We start from the raw sequence: 19,685 nt of genomic DNA on the forward strand, positions 1-19,685 counted from the left end.
TTATTAGAATTGCATTTTTTACATAATTCTACTATGTCCGTTCCTTGACAAGCAAACAAAAAACATATTTTTATCATATTTTTGCTATTAATAATAAAGTTTTATTTGCCTTATGTTTATTTATCGAGTTAAAGCTTTATATACCTACTACACCTACTTAAGCGTATACTTAAAGCTATAGGAGGAGCCTGGCAATCCGACGCAAAATGCAATGTGCAGTGTAGGTAGCTACCTAACTATAAGTTGAATTTATTTTATGACAACGTTTGGCAACTCAAAGGCACGTGTTTAAAAGGGCACGGACAAAAATTCCGTTTTGAAATAAAATAAATATTTCGCATAAAAAACCCTTGACAAGCCTGTCTCCGTTCCGAATTCCTCAGGACGGAAACCTGCTAAATGATGGAAAACTGGTTAGCTTGTGGACATAAGGTAAGGAAGGGATATTGCGAGACACGAGCTGTTAAAGGCTGTTTGTAATAGATATCGATTTACGAGTTCTTAATACTAAATTATACGGGAAGATATAGGTACGATTTAACGCCTTTCATTTTTAAGTAAGATCAACTTATAAATAAATAAATAATGTCGGGACACCTTTTTCACACACGGTCGGTTAGCCCCATGGTAAGTTATTTATTAACTTGTGTTATGGGTGCTAACACAACTGATAAATTACATGTAGCTACATATATACATATTTATAAATACATATCATAACACCCAGACCACGGCCAACAAGCATGCTCATCACACAAATGTCGACCGAACCGGGAATCGAACCCGGGACCTCAGGTTCGGCGGTCCGGCATGATGACCATTGCGCCATCGAGGTCGTTTGAAACATACTTATATGTGGTAGTTTGAAACATTATCTAAGCTTTTTTTCTTTGCCTTACCCACAAGCATCCCAGACAAGACTTCATTACTTACACCTTTTGGTTTCTATGTAAGAAACGATTATTTTAAATGTATAGGGGTTGCGCTACTTTGCTACTTTGTTTGTAGTTATTAACTGCTACGACTACGTCACGATTATAGAGATCTAAATAAAAACGTTTAAGTTAATTGATACTGTCTAGTAGGTACCTACTTCTATGGTACTATAAACCAGTCAAGTGTAAATAATAAAACATGTAAGGTAAACTGGTGCTGAGAAAATATTTAGGTTGTTCGTCAGTTAAATGCTATTAAAATATTCATAAAGTTTTATTACCTTAAGTGATTCAAACATGCTTCGGTATGTAATTGAGTGTGATTGATAAAGAGGCCGGCAAAACTTAAACTACTTTTTGTTAGTTTATGGAAATGGACGAAATATTCCAAGTCGATTAAGACCTCGCTACTATGTAAAGGCGATACAATTAAATAGGTAAGTAGGTAGTAACTTGGTAGTAACTTCTGAAAATTCTCCATCAGTTGTATATGAAAAGGTAATCTAATCACTATTAAACTAAAGTTTAATGTTCATGGTTTATCTCTAGTCCGAGGCATTATCTTCATTAACAACCAAAAATGAATTTATTAATGAGTCCGATCCGATAATTAATTAACAATAATAGGAAGTGGAACATTCCCACAATTATTGATTGCTTCTAAAATATTCCGAACTGCTCTAGTTTTAAGATATTAATCCTTCGTCCATATCTAATCGGTTTTACTTAATTTTATTGAAATCCTACTCTCGAAAGAAAATTCTACGTATAATCGTATAATCAACGAAAACAGTAATTCTGTAAAGTGTGAACTATTCTTCAGCCCCTGAAGAAAATATCATCAACAAATTAACATCAAACAACATTTAATTACCTACTTATAATTTATAAATGATGCACATAAAATGCAAAGGTATGATTTCAAATAAACGTACCTAATTAAAATGACCAAAATTACCTATTTCCTTGTTATGTAAGTTCGTAATTAATTAAGTGACTTTTAATATCTATGTGAGAATTTTTAGTTAAGAATATTCTACTCATTGTATTTTGATTGTTTTAAAAGAATACCTATTAACACACTTTACATAAATTTAGATTAACAAAAACTAATATTAGTTTACCTATTTACTTTTATGTACAAGATTATAATACATAGGTATCTACCTATGTTTGAATATATTTTACATCTTTGTACTTATGTACCTATTATGTACGATTAGCACATAAAGTACCTAAGGAGAAAGAATGAGACAGTCAAGTTCCAGCTTAACAGATTACAAAATAAACATACCTAGTTTTTGCATGCATAGCTTCACATGGCCATTAATGATTTTTTTACGCGTGAACAAACTTGAAATTATTACACTACTCATGTTACGCGTATTATTAGTTCCAATTTTACTTTTACCACTTAAGCCGGTAGACTATTTCTTATGGCATGCGTCAATGTTTTTTTTTTAATATCTATTAATTCAACTTAACAGACACATATAACGTCAAATACTTTCTATTTATTAACGTAACCAGCTAACCAAATTATGTGACGAAACGGATATCGAATAGCGACTTAGATAATGTTATGTAAACATACATATTGTAATTGAAAATATGTTTTGTAGATTCTCACATCCAATATTACCTATGTTTTAGATCATTATTCATATACTTACAAAGAATATACAAAGGTTAATTAGTTTACATATATTTGGATCAGTTAAGATGAAAAAAGTATTTTTACCTATATGTTATACGAATTTCGGAAAAAACTTTGATTAAACTTCAATAAAGCATCTTCGATATTAATAACCACGTTATCGGATCTTACTTACGTTGTTTCACTTTTCCCGTCCATTGTCGCGGCTAAAAAACTATTTTAAATCCTACCTTAAAATACGATACAGTAGTTAGATATCTACTAAATTAATGAATGGTGCTTAGAGCAATGACTGATTAAAAGTAAAAAATATATGAATGTACGTGTAAATAATCAACGTATCTCGTGAAATATTTTGAAACCGATAAAAACATTGTAATCTTTAAGATAAAATAGGTTTGATGTAATGTTTACTTAGCACTTTCATTCGATTTTTTATGATTTTTATCGAAAAAATTACAAAAATATCGCCGGGCAAAACGCGTTTTTTATTTTTTATTTTAAACTTAACAAAATATTTTACACTAACTTGAAATCTATGAAATGCGGGAGTTTGATTATAAAAAAAAAACTTCCGACAAATGTAAATAATTTTTGAAATTTGCCAAGTTTCAATTATTTTTCTTTACTTAAATTGATTTCTGAATTTGTTATTGAATAATTAATAATTGTAATCACAGAAAAAAATACTTACGTATAGCAGTTGAGATCAGCCCAAAATAACAAAAATAAATACTAACAATTTATTTTGAAAGTGTTCCAAAATCGAAAGTTCGCCGACACTTTTACAGATGCGTTACAAATTAACAATATATCGTGAACGCGTTTGTGCGTCGGCAAGTCGCAGACTACTGAACGAAACCGTTGACGATCCGACAGCGTTTTCTCAAGACCTCTGGATACCCGGTGCCCGGCCCGTCTCAGTATGTGATTTTGTAATAATTTATGTATGTTATTATTTACATGATAATATGATAATACATCCTTGAATTTTAGTTTGTAGCTTGCTGCTACAAGCAACGGTGTTAGGAAATATTCAGAAAGTTACTTACGGAGCTGCTAAAATTTGAATACATGAATAATATTCGTTCACAAGACTATACGAACATAAAAGGTACACAATTTTCTTTAAATAAGGCTACTAATATATGATTGTGTACAACAAAAAATAATTTATAGGTAATAAGCGATTGCGTCTACCTAGCAGAGAACCTTTTAAGGTACTACCTTTTTTTTTTTTTAGCGACGTAAAATCATCAAATGACCCCTCCCGCTGTGGGTTAGCAGCGGTGAGGGAGTGTCAGACTCTTACTGACTAAAATCGTCGTGTTCCGTCATAGGCCTTTTATGTACCAGGGCCGCGGTATCTCTTTCGAACAACCCGCAGCCCCGGCAGGCCTTGGCCCTGCTGGGCCCCGCTGGGGTTGCTGACATCTCTTTGAGGAGCGCGTGGAACAACGCGCGCCGTCGACACGGGTCTGTCGTCTAGAAAGACAGAGGGACGATGAGCCACCCGAACTCACCACCCACAGACCCACGCCTACGGTGGCCGGGAGTCATCTCGCGACACCCGGCGCCCATGGTGTCTACCTGGTCCAGCGCGGCGGCCGGGATGAGAGGTGCGAACTCTCTGGCGTTCCGCCTCCTCCTTCTCGAGCATGACCGCTTCGCAGAAGGAGGCGACGGCATCCCATTCCCTCTCGCCCCGGACCATGGCCTGAACCAGGGCCGGACGCGAGAGGTCGCCGCCGCCCAAAGCCTCGACGAGGACCCGGCGGTGCCCTTCCCATGCGGGGCACACCTGGACTGTGTGGTCCACCGTGTCCTCGGGGCTGTCCGCACAATGGTGACACCCGGGCGCCTCCTCACGACCGATGCGGTGCAGGTACCTCCCGAAACAACCGTGTCCGGTGAGGACCTGCGTCATGCGGTACGTGAGGGCGCCGTGACTCCTCCCGAGCCACTCCTCAAAGAGGGGACTTACCGCCACGATGGTGGCGTGCCCTGCACTGGGTTGCGACAGTCGCTCCCTCCAGGCCACCATGAGATCGCGCCGGAGCTCCGCCCGCTGCGCGACAACTTGCCGCGGCAACGGGGTTTCTCCCCGGCGCTGAGCCTCCTCGCGCCAGTCGTACAGGCGCAAGAAGACCCTCGCCTCCAGATCCCACGGTGGCAGTCCAGCAAGTAGGCCAGCTGCTTCGCGGGAAATCGTGCGGTACCCCCGGATTAGCCTAATGGCTATCACCCTTTGGGGCACGTTCAGGTAGTGTACAGCCCGCGGCCGTACCGAACGTGCCCATACCGGGGCCCCGTAAAGGGCCATGGACCGCAAGACTCCCGCGTAGAGTTTACGGCAGGGGGCGTTTGGGCCTCCCAGGTTGGGCAGGAGCCGCTTGAAGGCAGCACCTGTCTTCTCCAGTTTCGGGCCCAAACGTCGGAAATGTTCGACGAAGTTCCACCGGCCGTCGAGGACGAGTCCTAGGTACTTCATCGCCCTCTCGACGCCGATGGTAACCCCCCCCACCGTGACCTGGGAGCCTGAAGGTGGCGCGTTCCGAAGCCCATGAAAGCACATGGCCTCGGATTTGTGCAAGGCCACCTCCAGGCCCAGCAGCTGGATCCTCTCGATGACTGTCGCAACCCCGCGCGTCATTATGTCGGCCGCCTCCTGGTGCGACCTCCCTTGTGCCAGAACCAGCGTGTCGTCAGCGTAGCAGACCACGCTGACGCCGCTAGGGAGGTCGGCGCGCAGCACCCAGTCGTAGCCGATGTTCCACAAGAGAGGCCCCAGTACCGACCCCTGCGGAACACCGCACGACATTTCTCGCCGGTTCCATTCCCCGTTGTGACCAGGGTGAATGATGGACCTATCCGACAGATAGGCCTCGACCACGCGACGAAGGTAGGTCGGCACCCGGTGATACCGGAGTGCCTCCCTAATGCAACTCCAGGGAAGGGTGTTGAAGGCGTTGGCGATGTCAAGAGACACCGCCAAGACGACCCCCCCCCGGGACACAGCATCCCCCGTCGTGAGAGCTCTCACGCGCATGATGGCGTCCACCGTTGAGCGCCCCTTGCGGAAACCAAACTGGTGGTCCGCAAGGTCCGGCCCTATCCCCCCAAGGTGCGCGACGAGGCGGTGTGCGACAACTCGCTCAAAGAGCTTGCCCACCTCGTCGAGCAACACGATAGGCCGGTATGCGGACGGAGAGTCCGCAGGGCGCCCCGGCTTCCGTATGAGGACCAGTTTCCCTGTCTTCCAACGAAGTGGGAACTGGCCCCTCTCCAAGCATGCGCTGAGAAGCCCTCTAAGTCGAGGCCCGAGAGCCTCAAGGGCCAGGACCCAGGCCTTGCCAGGCAGGCCGTCAGGCCCTGGGGCGGTGTTTTTGGCTTTCAGCCTAGCCACCGCCACTCTCAGGTCCACCCCAGTCACCTCGGGGACATCGTCGTCGTCGGAAGTGTGGTCCGTCGTTGACACCGCGGGTTGCAGAGACATGGGCGGGGGAGAGTGTTCCCCGCGCGAAGGGAACAGAGCGCTCACCACCTCCTCCACCAGCTGAGGCCGAAGACTCTGGGTCAGCGGGGGGGCCCATGGGCGGAGCTTGCCCCGCACCATTTTGTACGGGCGCCCCCACGGGTCCCTGTCCAGAGACCCCAGCAGCTCCGCATTGGCCACCTCCTTGGCCTGGATGATGGCCAATTGGAGGGCGGTCTTCGCAGCTCTGTATCCCTCGTACAGCTCTGCTTCCCTGGCTTCTGCATCCGGAGGGCGGATGCGCAGCCTGCGGTGTCTGGTGTACAGGTGCCTCGCAGCGACGCACGCCTCTCGAAGGGCGGCGATCTCGCGAGACCACCAGTACACCTGGCGTCGGGCGCGTCCTGGCGGGGCTCGGGGCATGGCCACGTCACAAATCTCGGACATGGTCTCCCGGAACCACTCCGCCTCGTCGTTGATGTCGGCGGGCCTGTCCGGTGATGACACCCAGGCCTGCACGACTGAGGCTTCCAGGAGAAGCTCCCGGTCCAGGTGCCTCAGCGCCCAACGTGGACCACTCGGGGTCTGCAGGACCGGCGCGCTAGGGTTCTGGGCGGAGACGTCAAACCGGATGTACCGGTGATCGGAGTAGGTCTCCACCCTCTCCTCCACGCGCCAGTCAAAGACACGCGGCAGCAGAGCGGGGCTGGCGAACGAGATGTCCACCACTGACTCGCCCCGCATCCGTACACACGTGGGGACAGAACCCCGATTGAGGACGACCAGGCCTGCTTCCAGCGCCCAGTCCTCCACCATCCTACCCCGTGCATCTGTGCGTCGGGAACCCCAGGCCAAGTTCTTGGCGTTGAAGTCCCCTAACACTATCACGGGGAGGGAATAACTTCCGACGACGACGGACAACTCCAGGAGGGAGTTGTGGAACTCAGCGAGAGTTCGGCTCGGGGAGAAGTACACCCCCACGACGACTATCTCCCCGAACCGTGCTGCGACGCAACCCCTTCCACTCTTCACCCCTTCGAGAGAAGGAGTACCAGCGGCGGCCGACGATATGATGGTCACTGAGCCGCTAAGGTCCTTAACCCAGTCATCCCTGGGAAGGACAAAGTACGGCTCAGCGACCACGGCGATGTTGATCGACCACTGCGCCATGCTTTGGAGCAACAGATCCTGGGCACGGGCGCAGTGGTTGATGTTCGCCTGGAGGAAGCGTAATGGAGCCAGACTAGCACTCCATCACGTCTTCCTCCTCTTGAGACGCCGAGACGGGCGCTGCGACAGCAGCAGTGGCGACGTTGGCAGCGGCGGCAGCGTTGGAGGCGGCGGCGGCCCCAGGAGCTGCGGTGGTGGCCACTGCGGAGGTGGTGGTGGTGGCGGCGACGGACGGCCGGCCCTTGCCCCTACTCTTGGTCTTGGCGGGTGGGGCACAGGACTTGCTCCCCGCCCGGTGTTCGGCCGGCTTGCCAGCAGCCGCGCATGCAGTGCAGTGCGGCGCGGCACTACAAGCCACGGCCTTGTGACCGGGCTGACCGCAGCGGAAGCAGAGGGCGCTGCGGTCGACCTCCGAGGTGCAACGGACACCCACATGATGCCCGACGTGGCATCGGAAGCACCTCAGCGGTCGGGGGTCAAGCAGCTTGACCTGCGCCGACACCCAGCCAACCAGCAATCTTCGGCCGTCGACGATGCTCTTGGCCGCCGTCACGGGGCAGCTCACCGTGATGGTGCACGTGCCCCTGAAGTCGGGACGTATGGTGCCCGCCTTCACTTCGTCGGCAGAGCACCCACCCGTCCTAGCGACGGCGGCCACCACCTCCTCCGCAGTAACTGAGTCGTCCAGGCCCATGATGCGCAGATCCGCGCACTTGTGGGGCCTGGAGACTCGGGCATCGTCCGCACTTATGGACGCCCTGAGCCTCTCGGCTAGAGCGTCTGCGGCGGGCCCACTGGCCGCTCCTGGGACCTCCAGCATTCGGGCGCCCGTTGCGGTCACCCTGAGCCGGAGGCCGGAGGTGATACCTAGCTCCTGCAGGTTCACCGCCTCCTTTGCTTGGGCGAGCACGTCACGGTACGACACGCCCCTTTTGACCGCGTCCGGCTGTAGTGTGACTACTACAGCCGCGGTCTTGGGGGCGCGGAGCTGCGCCGCGGCGGCTCGCTGTCTGCGCCGCTGTTTTTGGGCCTTCTTTTTGGCCGCTTTGGCCGCCCTCCGTCTCTTTTTGTTTTCCCCCACCACCTGCCACTCGGACTGAGTGGCAGGGGAGGTAGGGGGCGCAGATGGATTCGGCTTCGGAGGGCGTTTCGCCACTGGTGCCGACGACGGAACCGGTGCTGGTGTTGGCACCGGGGTCCTCTGCGCCTGGACCGTTGTTGCGGCCTTGGGCTTTGGCTGTGCAGCCGCCTTCCTGGGCGGCCCGCTCGGCGCCGCCACAGGTGGCTTGTTCGGCGGTCCCCTTCTGGGCGGGGGTGCCGCTGCAGCCGCAGCCGCATAAGAGGCCCTTTGGGCCGCTGGGGGCTTCGGCGCCGCGAGGGGAGGCCGTAGGACCCTGCCCTCCAGGACGGAGAAGCGGGCCTGGAAGGCCGCCATCTCCTGCCGGACCAGGGCCAGTACCTGGCTCTCCACCGGGGAGGGCTGCGGCCGCTGCGAAGTGGTCCCGCTGCGTTCGGCCTCCTGCTCTCTTATCTTCCTCAGGTCCGCCCGTAGACTCCTGTTCTCCTCCAGGAGCGAGTTCAGGGCGGCCGTGAGGCGAGCCACTTCCTCTTGCAGCTTGGCCAGATCGCTCTTTGGAGCCTGGCCGAAGCTTGCTTCGGCTGCCGCAATTATTGTGGCCGAGGCCGAATCAATCGCCTTCCGCTTGCTGGTCCCGAGACGCTTTTGGGACACGCCCTTGAACGCGGCCGCCACCGTCTTGGCGAAATTGGCCCTCCGCTCCTGGTCAGAGCCGACGGCCGCCGAGTCCTCCTCGGAGGAGCTCTGTTGAGCTGCTCCTCCCTTGTCTTTGGGCGCCTCAGCGACCCTCCCCTTCTCCGGCCTCCGGTCGGCCTTTTTGGCCGGGGCCCCGCGGCCGCAGGAGGAAGACCCCAAGTCGTCCTTCTTCCTCTTTAGGAAGGCATCGACTCGGTGGTCCTTCTTACTTTGGGGGACCCTGAGGTCTCCCGCCGCTCCATCGCTGGATGCGGACTCGGAGTCCGAGTCCTCATCCCACTCCCTTAGTTCGTCGTTGTTGTTTTTGTTTGTATTTGTGTTAGAATCCATATAGTTCCCACGATCATGAGAGCAACTGTTCGTCCACCCCGGCAGTGGCCTCATACCGGGGCAAGCCTACATACTGTTGGGGGCGGCTGGCCCCAACAGGGGGGAGCGCTAACGACCGTGTCCCCCACGGCCATTCATCCCCTCGCCGCGCTCCCAAAACTTAGGATTGGGTGGTTTTTTATCTAAGAGGTGTCCTTCCTCTGGGCCGGGCGATTAAGCCAAGCCCTCGGCGGCGGCATTATACATGCCTCCGTCTGCTGTCCAGCCATCCCGGCTCAGCAAACCCGCCGAAAGGTTTTCTCTTCGTTGAACGAAGAGCAAACGAGCACCGCTTTAGTGCGCCTGCACCTCCGCGGGTATGGCCGCATCCTTGCCATGTCCACAAACGTCGACTGGTCAGGAGCGGCCCCTCCCTGGGTCCCTCTTTGTCTGGCCTCTCCCCTGAACCTTTCCGGCATGAGTATCTCTACCGGCAGAGCTTCAGGATCATTGAGGCACGCAAGCCCCACCACGACGACAACGTGGGGACCCCCTCGGTGGGGTTTAAGGTACTACCTCTTTCTACCTTTTTCGCAGCCAGCATTGCGATGTAATTTAAATACGGAGCGTACATTTATCCTAACTAGAACATAAGCTAAGCCTACCCAATTAAAACTGCAAAGGAAATCACTAATAAAAATCTAGCACAATAAGTAATTTTACCAATCACCCAATCCGTATAATGCAAGAGTATTCAGAAACGTAACGTGCAATTGGCAGCCGGCTGCTGGGCAAAAAAACCTGATTCAATGCAGACATGGAAACAGCTAAGTATCTGGGACAAGTGCTCGGAACTTAAGTGTAAGGGACCTTTCTATATCAGTAGGTATGTAAAGGAGTTAATTTGTATCAAGAGATTGCGATCGCATGTGACTTGGACCGATTCATTCATGATTATGAGAGTTCTGGTTGTTCCTTTCTCTTGGTAACTTGTTGATAAAAAGTCTGAATATGCACAAAATCCTTATGTTTTTATTCAATTCAAAGCTGGAAAAGATAAAAGTTTTGTGATGTAACTACATTGAAATAGCCTAAATGCGATGTATTCGCCTGCCTTTGCCTGCGTACAAAATGCATATAAGGAGGTGACAGCTCTTGGAACCTATTTTTTTTTAATTTGAATTTTTTTTTTCATTTCACTATATTCCTACTATTCTGTCGTGCCAACGGGTGTAACATGTTATAGCCCTTGACCGTGGCTAGGTTGCATAAGCGACTTCGTAGAAATCAGAAATCGCCTTTGCCGTCTGGTTAAAATATTTAATCAACAAATCAAACAACAACCTTTTTTGTGAATTTTCTTTGTACCCACTCCATTTCCGGGTTTGTCTTCATTGAAAGATGGTAAATACCCAATTTAGGATGGTTTTTATACCCAAAGGGTACCTACAATCCTCATTTTCTTATGCATTTTCTCAAACTTTTCTCCAGTAAGTAGGTAGGTAACTTTTACAATAAAATTGCATTACTTGTTTTTCAGGTTTCTGGTTCACAAGGTAGAGGTAGGTAGGTGGTTCGGTAGGTAATAAATATAGGGTATAGGTTTATGTACCTTTACCTTGGTAATTGAAGCTGCCCCAACAGGTACCCATGTACCTAATGGGAATAACCCTCGTTTGTAGGAGCCTGTTTTAATGCGTCAGAAACTTGTATCAATACATTCAATACTTGTTATAATTTGCCAGTTTCCGCACTGTTATTGAAGACATGTACCTACATAAAATGCTGTTGAAGAGTGGTATATCTAATTTATACGTTTTTATTCATGGTTACGCAAGGCAACTAGTTACCCCTCAATAAAATGTGCCTTCTAATATTATAAATGAGCTTGAGTTAGCGAGTTTATGAAGCTTTCTAAAGCAAGCAAGCTATTAATTGAAGTGCCTAGCTATTAAATCAGTCTGGGAAATTATTACTTTGGTTTATCACAAGCATCGTTGATAAGCCATATATCATGACTACATACGTAAGTAGTACAAAACAAAGTCGCTTTTCTGTCCCTGTTTTGTTATATCCCTATGTCCCTTTGTACGTATAAATCTTCAAAACGACGCAACCGATTTTTTGCGTTTATTTGAAAGATAGAGTGATTAAGGAAGGTTTACCTATATGTAGGTATAATAACACCCATTAAATTGTGGGGAAATACTGATATCCCGTGCGAATGCACAAATTAAATTTCCCCCCCAGGGCGGGTCGCTAGGTAATTGGTACTAAAACAAAACATACCCACGTAAGCACATACTTATCTACTTACTTAATTATTTTATTTTTGGAGCCGCCTATCTAAACGTATACCTACGCAGACAGTTTTTTTGGATCTGCGTTTTTTTGCCTTATTGACGTCAGCCCAAATGTAAATTATGATCGCTAAACAGAAAAACAAAGTTATTAAAATTAACAGGAGGCAGTTTGTCAAGGTTGGAGATGTCTCCAGCACACTCTTACAGAGGAATCCCGCAAGGCAGTACCCTTGGCCCGACCCTGTTCTTACTGTAAATGAACGATATCCTAAATCTGACTCTTGACAACGCTAAAATTATAGCTTACGCAGGCGATACAGCAATCATATTCCATGACACCAATTGGAATCTAGTATACAAAAGCGCGCAGAAGAGGGACTACTGAAAATAGCCAAAGCTCTGGATAAAAACCTCCTGACTTTAAACATTAAAAAGACTAAATTGGTAACATTCTATAAAACTAAGAGATCCAAACCACCGCAACATTTAACCCTTCAATTTCACACATGCCGAAACAACTCAGAATCTCAAATGGCAGGATGTTCTTGCCCCGTAATTAGGGTTACCATACGCCCGCTTACGGCGAGCCTGTCTTGGTCTGTGTCATTCAGTTCTTCAATATGGCATCTTTAAATAATAATAATGTCGGGACACCTTTTCACACACGGTCGGTTAGCCCCATGGTAAGTTATTTATTAACTTGTGTTATGGGTGCTAACACAACTAATAAACTACATATAGCTACATATATACATATTTATAAATACATATCATAGCTCCCAGACCACGGCCAACAAGCATGCTCATCACACAAATGTCGACCGAACCCGGGACCTCAGGTTCGGCGGTCCGGCATGATGATCATTGCGCCATCGAGGTCGTCATCTTTGTATGGGGAGGAGCCTCAAAAACTGTCTTCATAGAAGTTGAAAGAGCGCAAAGAGCTGTAATTAAAGTAATGCTCAAAAAAAGTTTTATTTACCTAACGAATGCACTCTACAGTGACTTCCCAGTTCTCCGCGTACGACAACTATTTATCCTGTCCACAGTACTTCACACCCATATCAATTTACAACGCAGACCCGACTACCAGGATATAATCTCTAAGCGTACTATCAGAATACCCCTTCCACAAACCAACTCAGTTATAGCAAGACGCTCCCCTGACTATTTATACCCAAGAATCTATAACGAAGTCTTAAAAACCTGTGATATAATCGGCCTCAAGTTACACTCATGCAAAAAGATTATCAAAAACTGGCTTCTAATAGAGATGGGTAACTCAGGAGTGATAGATAAAAAAGATATGTATCTTTCCGTTCTTATCACTCGCTCTTTGTATCAGTTCAAATCCGAATGTATCAGTGTATCTTTAACAACTCATTCAATCCGTCGTCCGTTTGTATCTGTGTTGCACTCGCACACACAGCATTGAGCGGCTGGCGTCACGGTTTCTCATCGGAAAGTCCAGACATCTCTTTCGCACTTCCCTACTTAGAATGTTCTGTCTCACTTTCTCGATACCGAGGATAAGTGTTTGACCATTATTTTTATTTATTTATTCGATTTACACGGCTTTAACAGCCAATTACATAAATCGTAAACTTAAATAAAATGAAAAATAGAAACTTAAAAATATTATAAACTGATATACGAATCTATCTATCCTAAATGAATCTATCACTCTTAGTTCGTACTGATTTAGTGATACATTGGATTGAATTGAACGAAGCGAGTCACTCTGAGCAACAGTACAATGTCACTCGCGGATTCGAAAGGATATAGAGATACAAAAGAGTGATACATATCCCAGTGATCAAAAGATATATATCAATCTTTTCTTTTCAATGATATGTTTTTCCCATGTCTAGCTTCTAACACTCATTTATGACGAAACAGAAATAATTATAAACAAGTAATATAACCAGAAAGCAGATTCGCCCCTACAAGCTCCATGGCCATCACACTCACAAACATACCCCCACACACATACCCCCACACACATCCACACATAACACACACACACACACACACACACACACACACACACACACACACACACACACACACACACACACACACACACACACACACACACACAGAAACACCCATGCACATGTATTCCTTGATTTTTCTTTTTTTTATATTTCCTTATGTTATGTTAAATATTCGTCAATACCTGAATGTCGCAACTCGGACCCTCAAGACACAGGCTGTAGCTTAGTTTGAGGGTCATTGCTAAACTTTATTGTAATTCTTTTTTGATGAATAAATATTTTTTTTTTTTTAATAATTGCTTTCTGATTTGAACAGAATTTACCAACCGTAAACGCCATTGCCCTGCCTTCCCTCTACCTAAAATGTACTAGAGCGGCAGCATAGCGGCAACCGCACGTCTTTAGCCCCGTAGGTATGTATGTTATTGATTTATGATTTTGTTTCAGAATTTTGTAGTGTGCGTACGCAACGAAGTGATAAAAAATGCTCGAGTGCGAAAAAGTGACAGACTTTTAAGATTTGCATAGAGATTTGTGTCGACTCCGGTTAGTTGAATGCTCTGAGGCAACTTAACTGTACGTGTGTATTCGATACTAGTGTTTCTGCAATTCATGCTTATGTTAAATCACTTCTTAGCCACCTCATTTGCTTAGATTTGTAAAATATATTTTACTGTTTTCAAATTTGCCAAAAGCCATTTATCTGGGAAAACTAGAAAAAAACTAACTGTCAACGTCAAAGTCAAAATGTTCGATTGTCAACCTAAAAATTATCACAACAAACATTACTTCTTTAAAAATTTGAATCACGTCTAAATCACAATTTATTTCTGTTTGATGGTTATTGTAACACAATGATTGGTATCCATTTGAGGCAGTTGTACCGTACTTGTGATAAGGTTATCATTCGTAACCTCAGAAACCGAAAGGTAGAGTCGAGGAATCCCAACCCGGGAATAAACAGACAAGTAAAAGCCTTCCAAGCTGATGGTCTACAAGTTAGAGAGGATAACTTTGAAGAAATCGTTGAACAGTCAGAGAGTGACTTCTACAATGTAAGTACACTCATCATCACAAATGAATTACGCGCTCGGTTTGACACTAGAAGTAAACCTATTTTGCATTCCCAACCTCACTATTCTTTACTTTTTTAAAGGTTGGGGAAGCCTACAACGAACATCAGAACGAGACACTGATTGGCAAATATGAGCTCCGTCACCGCATCGTCAAGGAGAAGTACTTCAAAGAGAACATGCCTAACCTCTTGACATGGAGTGAGAAGGAACAGATACGGCACTTGGCTACCACTCAGCCTGATGAGTGGACGCCCGAGAAGATTGCGGAGAGTTTTCCAGTTACTGAACAAGTAGTCCAGGTAAATTTTCTTCTGAGGTTGTAACGGTTTTTGAACATATTGGAAACCAAATATTATCTCTAAAGTTGCCAGATTGCCTCAACCTGTTACTGTGTTTGTATTGGTGTCCAAAGAATACAAAATATTAACTTTAAGGGCGCTTTCAATTTAGACGATTGGTGCCGGACTGTTGCAGTCCGGGTTATGATTTTTCATACAAAATGTCTCAACGCAAAGTCGTGCGACAGCAGTGCTGCGCACGTCCGTTGGCGGGACGGCAACAACCTGTCTCAGTCGTTCACTAGTGCTGTGAACGTATCGTGTTTCTTAGACATTTTCGTGCATACCTACCTAATTATGGATGATTTAAATACAGAAAATTTTATAAATGAAATAGAGTTTTATGTTTTAAATAAAACATTTGCGACGCCCTAGAACGGCGTCGTTTGTTTCTGCCGAAGCAAGAGAACTAATAATAACACTTCCTCATCAGAGTCCATGGTACCGACTAAAGTTGGGTTTCGATGGAAATCACTAAAATTCGATCGGCCTGCAGCCGCGTATCTCTTCAAATAAGACGATTTACGTCGTACTGCTGTCGTCCGGCAGCAGTACGGCTCATGGTTGTAACAACCGTGCGGCAGCAGTCCGGCACCAACCGTCTACATTGAAAGCGCCCTAAATCTCAATATGATAATTCTTTATTGCAATTTTTCTCACCTGAATATAAGTGGAAATATTTACATAGATACTTGCTTTTTGCAGAAATTACTCAAATTCCCATGGAAGCCAGCCACTGAACAACGCATCGCACGTCATGACCAATCAGTCGTGAGAAATTGGAGAGAACTGAAAGAGGGTTCCTTAGACATACCTCCTGAACTCAGAGAACATTTTCTCAAATTCTCTGACAGATCTATTCCCCCTTTAAATAAAGCATCAATCAAAATTGATATCACTCCTGAACAAGAAGACATTGGGGAATTTGAGAGAATAGTTAGAAAATGTGCAGAAAAGGAAAATAAAGCAAATACAGAAAATGTTCCAGATGATAAAGGTACCCTCGCTTTAGCGAGTCCTCAAGCCACAAATTCAGAGAAAATACATTCAAAACAGAAAAAAGACCCAAAGATAACAACTCTAGATGAACTGGCAGCACGGATAAAGAATCGTTTAGAAAAAGGAGGTAATGTTAACATAAATGATAGAATGATTATGACTTCTTCCAAAACACAAAGCCCAACAATAACTGAAAAAGTTAAGGAAGAAATGGAGCTGTTTCATGAAAGTCATAAAGAAAATGGTATCATGGAATATGAGAATAAAAGTCAGGACCCAAATGAAATAATGAACTATCCTGAAAGAATTAGAATCCCAAAGAAAGCTTACAAAAAAGGTGCTACTTATAAAGTAAACGATTGCTATTATGACCATGATGGAAAATTCTTATATAGAGTGCTAGGTATGTCATAAAATGCAAATATGTAGTTTTAGGTAGTAAATAAAACAATCAATATTGAAGCCTTATATATTTTTTTTATAAAAATTATATGCATTTTATTACACTTGTCAAAATAAAATAATCTTTATTCAATAACAGAACTCCCATAAGTTAATTGTTTGTCTTTTATGACTGTAGCTATGAATAATATACATAATTAAATTTCAATTTTTGCTTACAATGAATATTTTACAACTTGAAATAACCTTGTGGCTTCATTGTACAATTTTTATGGAACTAACAATATGGCTTGTACATGATCACTAGTGTACATACAATTCGTAGATGTTAAGTAGTGAAATTCTTGTGTTAAATGTTATTATAAAACTGGATACAAGAAAGTAGTAAGCCAAGATGTACACATTTATAAGATTGTAGATTCAAATAAATAAGAATCACTAGAATTTGTTCGAAAAATTAGTTTGACTTTAGAGCCCTGCCTCACTAGGACGCCATGGCGACGTCGCTAGCGGCGCAAGTCTGGCTACCTATGGCATCCAAAGTTCGCCAAGTCGAGTGGCCATGGCGTCTCGACAGCCAATTGTTTACGTCGTCGCTGAAGAAATCGCATGCTGACTGGCGACCATACTGGCGACAGAGTGAGGGAGGTGCACGTTACCGTGTACATTATATTGGCAACCGTGGCAACGTCGCCAAGCTGCCAGAGTAGCCAGTAGCCACGAAGGGAACTGTAGCTCGTGGCCACGCTTCCAATTTGGCGACATTGCCAAACGGTCGCAAAGTGAGTTAGGTTCCATACATTTCAATACTAACTGCTTGGATACGTAGCCGGCGACGTCGCCATTGGCGTCCTATAGTCTGTTTTTTAATCTCGTAGACTAAATTGACACTTGCAAAATGTCAAACTTTCTAATAATTTTGCTAGCTCTGTGGTGCAGTGTTGTACTTACGATACCGGTTCGTTGAATCGTAACTTTTTATCTATAATAGACGAATTTAATATTCATTCAAAGTTTTATATTTAAAATTCACGTACGTACACATGGCTGTACGACGTGCTACAAACTGCCAGGGATATCTGACCACGCAAAGCCATGCGTAATCATCAAGGATAAGCACATTATTTCAGGATGACTTATTGTAAAAAGTTACGATTCAACGAACCGGTATCGTAAGAACAACACTGCACCACAGAGCTAGCAAAATTATTAGAAAGTTTGACATTTTGCAAGTGTCAATTTAGTCTACGAGATTAAAAAACAGACTATAATGAGGCAGAGCTCTTAGTGTCTAAGGTTAGTTTCAATAAATAGTGTTATGTATTATTCTGTAATACAAATAATATGAAGAACTTGGTTAGTATCCTGAGTATTTGAGAGTTGCAGTACAGATTAACTGCCAATTAAAATAAACCATTTTATGTACATGTTACATTCAATTCTTTCTGTTATTTTTCTCCATGTATTGATAAAACAGATTGAAACAGTGATATTAGTACAATTTAAAGTCGAGTCGTGCTACGCTTCACTAAAGGCGTAAAAAGTTATTTAGAACAGATAATAGAAACAAACGAATATGATTTCATCATAATATCAACTAACTATATTGACACTTTCATGAATACTTTTGAATTTTGGCAGTCACATTATTTAGTGTCACTGAAAAATGGTGTTTGATATCACAAAATTGACTGTCTGTACAAAACATATCGGTATTGCACAATTAGAGAAATGATTATTGCGTTATAACCACACAGGGTGCCTGGGACATAAATAATGTGACTATGTAAACACACACACAAACTCTTAATACAATTCGTTTACGAATTCAACCGCGTTACAGCACTGGCATCACAATGTTAAGCACAATTACATATCGCCCTTTGTGGCCTTACACCTACACTATACAACAACTCTATGTACATACGTTACTGCGGTCACCGTCCCAATTACTTAACTTAGCACCCACGAACCTAGACTAATGGATATGCCGAAACGTGAATTTATTACATAGATTGCTTATGAGTGAATGATACCTCGTAATATACTTTTGGGGCAATGTTCATGAAACTTAGGCCACAATAACTCACGCAATTCCTTCTATCTTACAGTCGTGACCTTACGGTTAACAATTTTATGAATAGAATCATTGTGTATATAATAGATTTTATGTTGAATCAAGCATACCTTGATCCCGTTTGGACGGGCTTAAGAAGTTCGTCAAGTTCCGGTTTTGTCATAGTCATACACAAATGTAATGCTTCGATAAACTATATCGTTCTAAAATAAAATGGACGGTACTCCCTACTAGTTTTGTATATAGAACACGGAGGAGAAAAGACTAGCGGAGATGCCCTAACGCAGGTAGGTCACACGCCTACAGGTAGGTCAAATACGTCACGACTACGTCACGACAGGCGTGGCTGGACACCGCCCATATACCGTCCTTCACATCAAACTGACATCTTGTCATAGTTGTATTTTAACCACAATTTCAACAAATTTTATTTGTTACTCGATTAAAACGACGAAATGCGCTATCGTTAATTGTAGAAATTGCTCAGGATCCAAACTCAAACATACCTACCATAGGATAACATTTCACGTGTAAGTAATATTTTTACTTTAAATCATATTTTTTGCTAGAGACATCTGTCGTCGAATAGCTGCATTTCTAGAACCTCTAAGTGAATTTGTATTATTTTCGTATGAATCTTGTATCAATGTACATTATTGGTACCAATTTTGCCTTAAAAAACAGCTTCATTTTTCCTTGCATCCTACAAGTTTTTTTATAGATTATTTACAAACCAAAACATATGATATATTATCATGAAAATTTAAAATTTTAAAAACACCATCTTTCGGTAAGTAGTCGACTTACGTATATTTGATATTTGAAGTAAAATTGTGTTCATCAAGACCACAGAGACACCCGTTACAAAATTAAGTGCTACCAGACATCGAAAATTCAATCACCCATTCTTAAAAAAGGTCTTATTTAAAAAAGCTGCAATTATCTTAAAATTAATCATAACTCTAACTATGTATTTCTTTGAGTAACCAGGCAGCATCGTTGTGATCAGTTACATGTAATAAGATTTAAGACCACATTTTATAAAAACAGTATTTTTGCAATGGCTCCAATACGACAGCATTCTCAATCACCTAGTTCTCATTTCTCTATCTCACCTTATCCCATATCTCCGATATTGGGGCAAAGTCCCGAGTACTATTACTCATAACAAAT

At 44.4% G+C, this 19,685-nt stretch overlaps 3 protein-coding genes across 4 annotated transcripts in view; 1 reads left to right on the top strand and 2 right to left on the bottom strand.

The window, feature by feature from the left end:
* Nucleotides 1-3,477, bottom strand: part of LOC124636948 (alpha-tocopherol transfer protein-like) — a 27,344-nt gene extending 23,867 nt beyond the window's left edge. The window contains exon 1 of one of the 2 annotated variants that reach the window (XM_047173240.1): nucleotides 3,287-3,477. Coding sequence is in view for 1 of the 2 variants with exons in the window: in XM_047173239.1 (XP_047029195.1) it covers nucleotides 2,768-2,790 (23 nt within the window). In the remaining variant the exon portion in view is untranslated. Of the gene's footprint in view, nucleotides 1-2,767; nucleotides 2,806-3,286 lie in introns of those variants that run through there. The other variant, XM_047173239.1, reaches the window with a different exon arrangement.
* Nucleotides 1,167-16,501, top strand: LOC124636946. Its single transcript, XM_047173238.1, has 4 exons — nucleotides 1,167-1,372; nucleotides 14,068-14,675; nucleotides 14,777-14,995; nucleotides 15,740-16,501. Exons 2-4 carry the CDS (start codon nucleotides 14,475-14,477, stop codon nucleotides 16,445-16,447), a joined length of 1,128 nt encoding a protein of 375 aa, XP_047029194.1. The 5' UTR covers nucleotides 1,167-1,372; nucleotides 14,068-14,474; the 3' UTR covers nucleotides 16,448-16,501.
* LOC124636944 (DENN domain-containing protein Crag) overlaps nucleotides 16,489-19,685 on the bottom strand; it is a 37,831-nt gene continuing 34,634 nt past the window's right edge. Inside the window, exons 36-37 of the transcript XR_006985165.1 lie at nucleotides 17,724-18,761; nucleotides 16,489-16,907 (exon numbers count right to left, since the gene is read on the bottom strand). The gene's annotated coding sequence lies outside the window, so the exon portion shown is untranslated. The remainder of the gene's footprint in view (nucleotides 16,908-17,723; nucleotides 18,762-19,685) is intronic.

Source organism: Helicoverpa zea, chromosome 15 (genome assembly GCF_022581195.2).
Source record: "Helicoverpa zea isolate HzStark_Cry1AcR chromosome 15, ilHelZeax1.1, whole genome shotgun sequence".
NCBI lineage: Eukaryota > Metazoa > Arthropoda > Insecta > Lepidoptera > Noctuidae > Helicoverpa > Helicoverpa zea.

Bases quoted from the DNA above. Each gene is read 5' to 3' on its own strand.
- LOC124636946 (XM_047173238.1), top strand. From the start codon at position 14,475: ATGATTGGTATCCATTTGAGGCAGTTGTACCGTACTTGTGATAAGGTT. The intron at 14,676-14,776 runs GTAAGTACACTC...ACTTTTTTAAAG, and splicing joins CAGAGAGTGACTTCTACAAT to GTTGGGGAAGCCTACAACGA. The intron at 14,996-15,739 runs GTAAATTTTCTT...TGCTTTTTGCAG, and splicing joins TTACTGAACAAGTAGTCCAG to AAATTACTCAAATTCCCATG.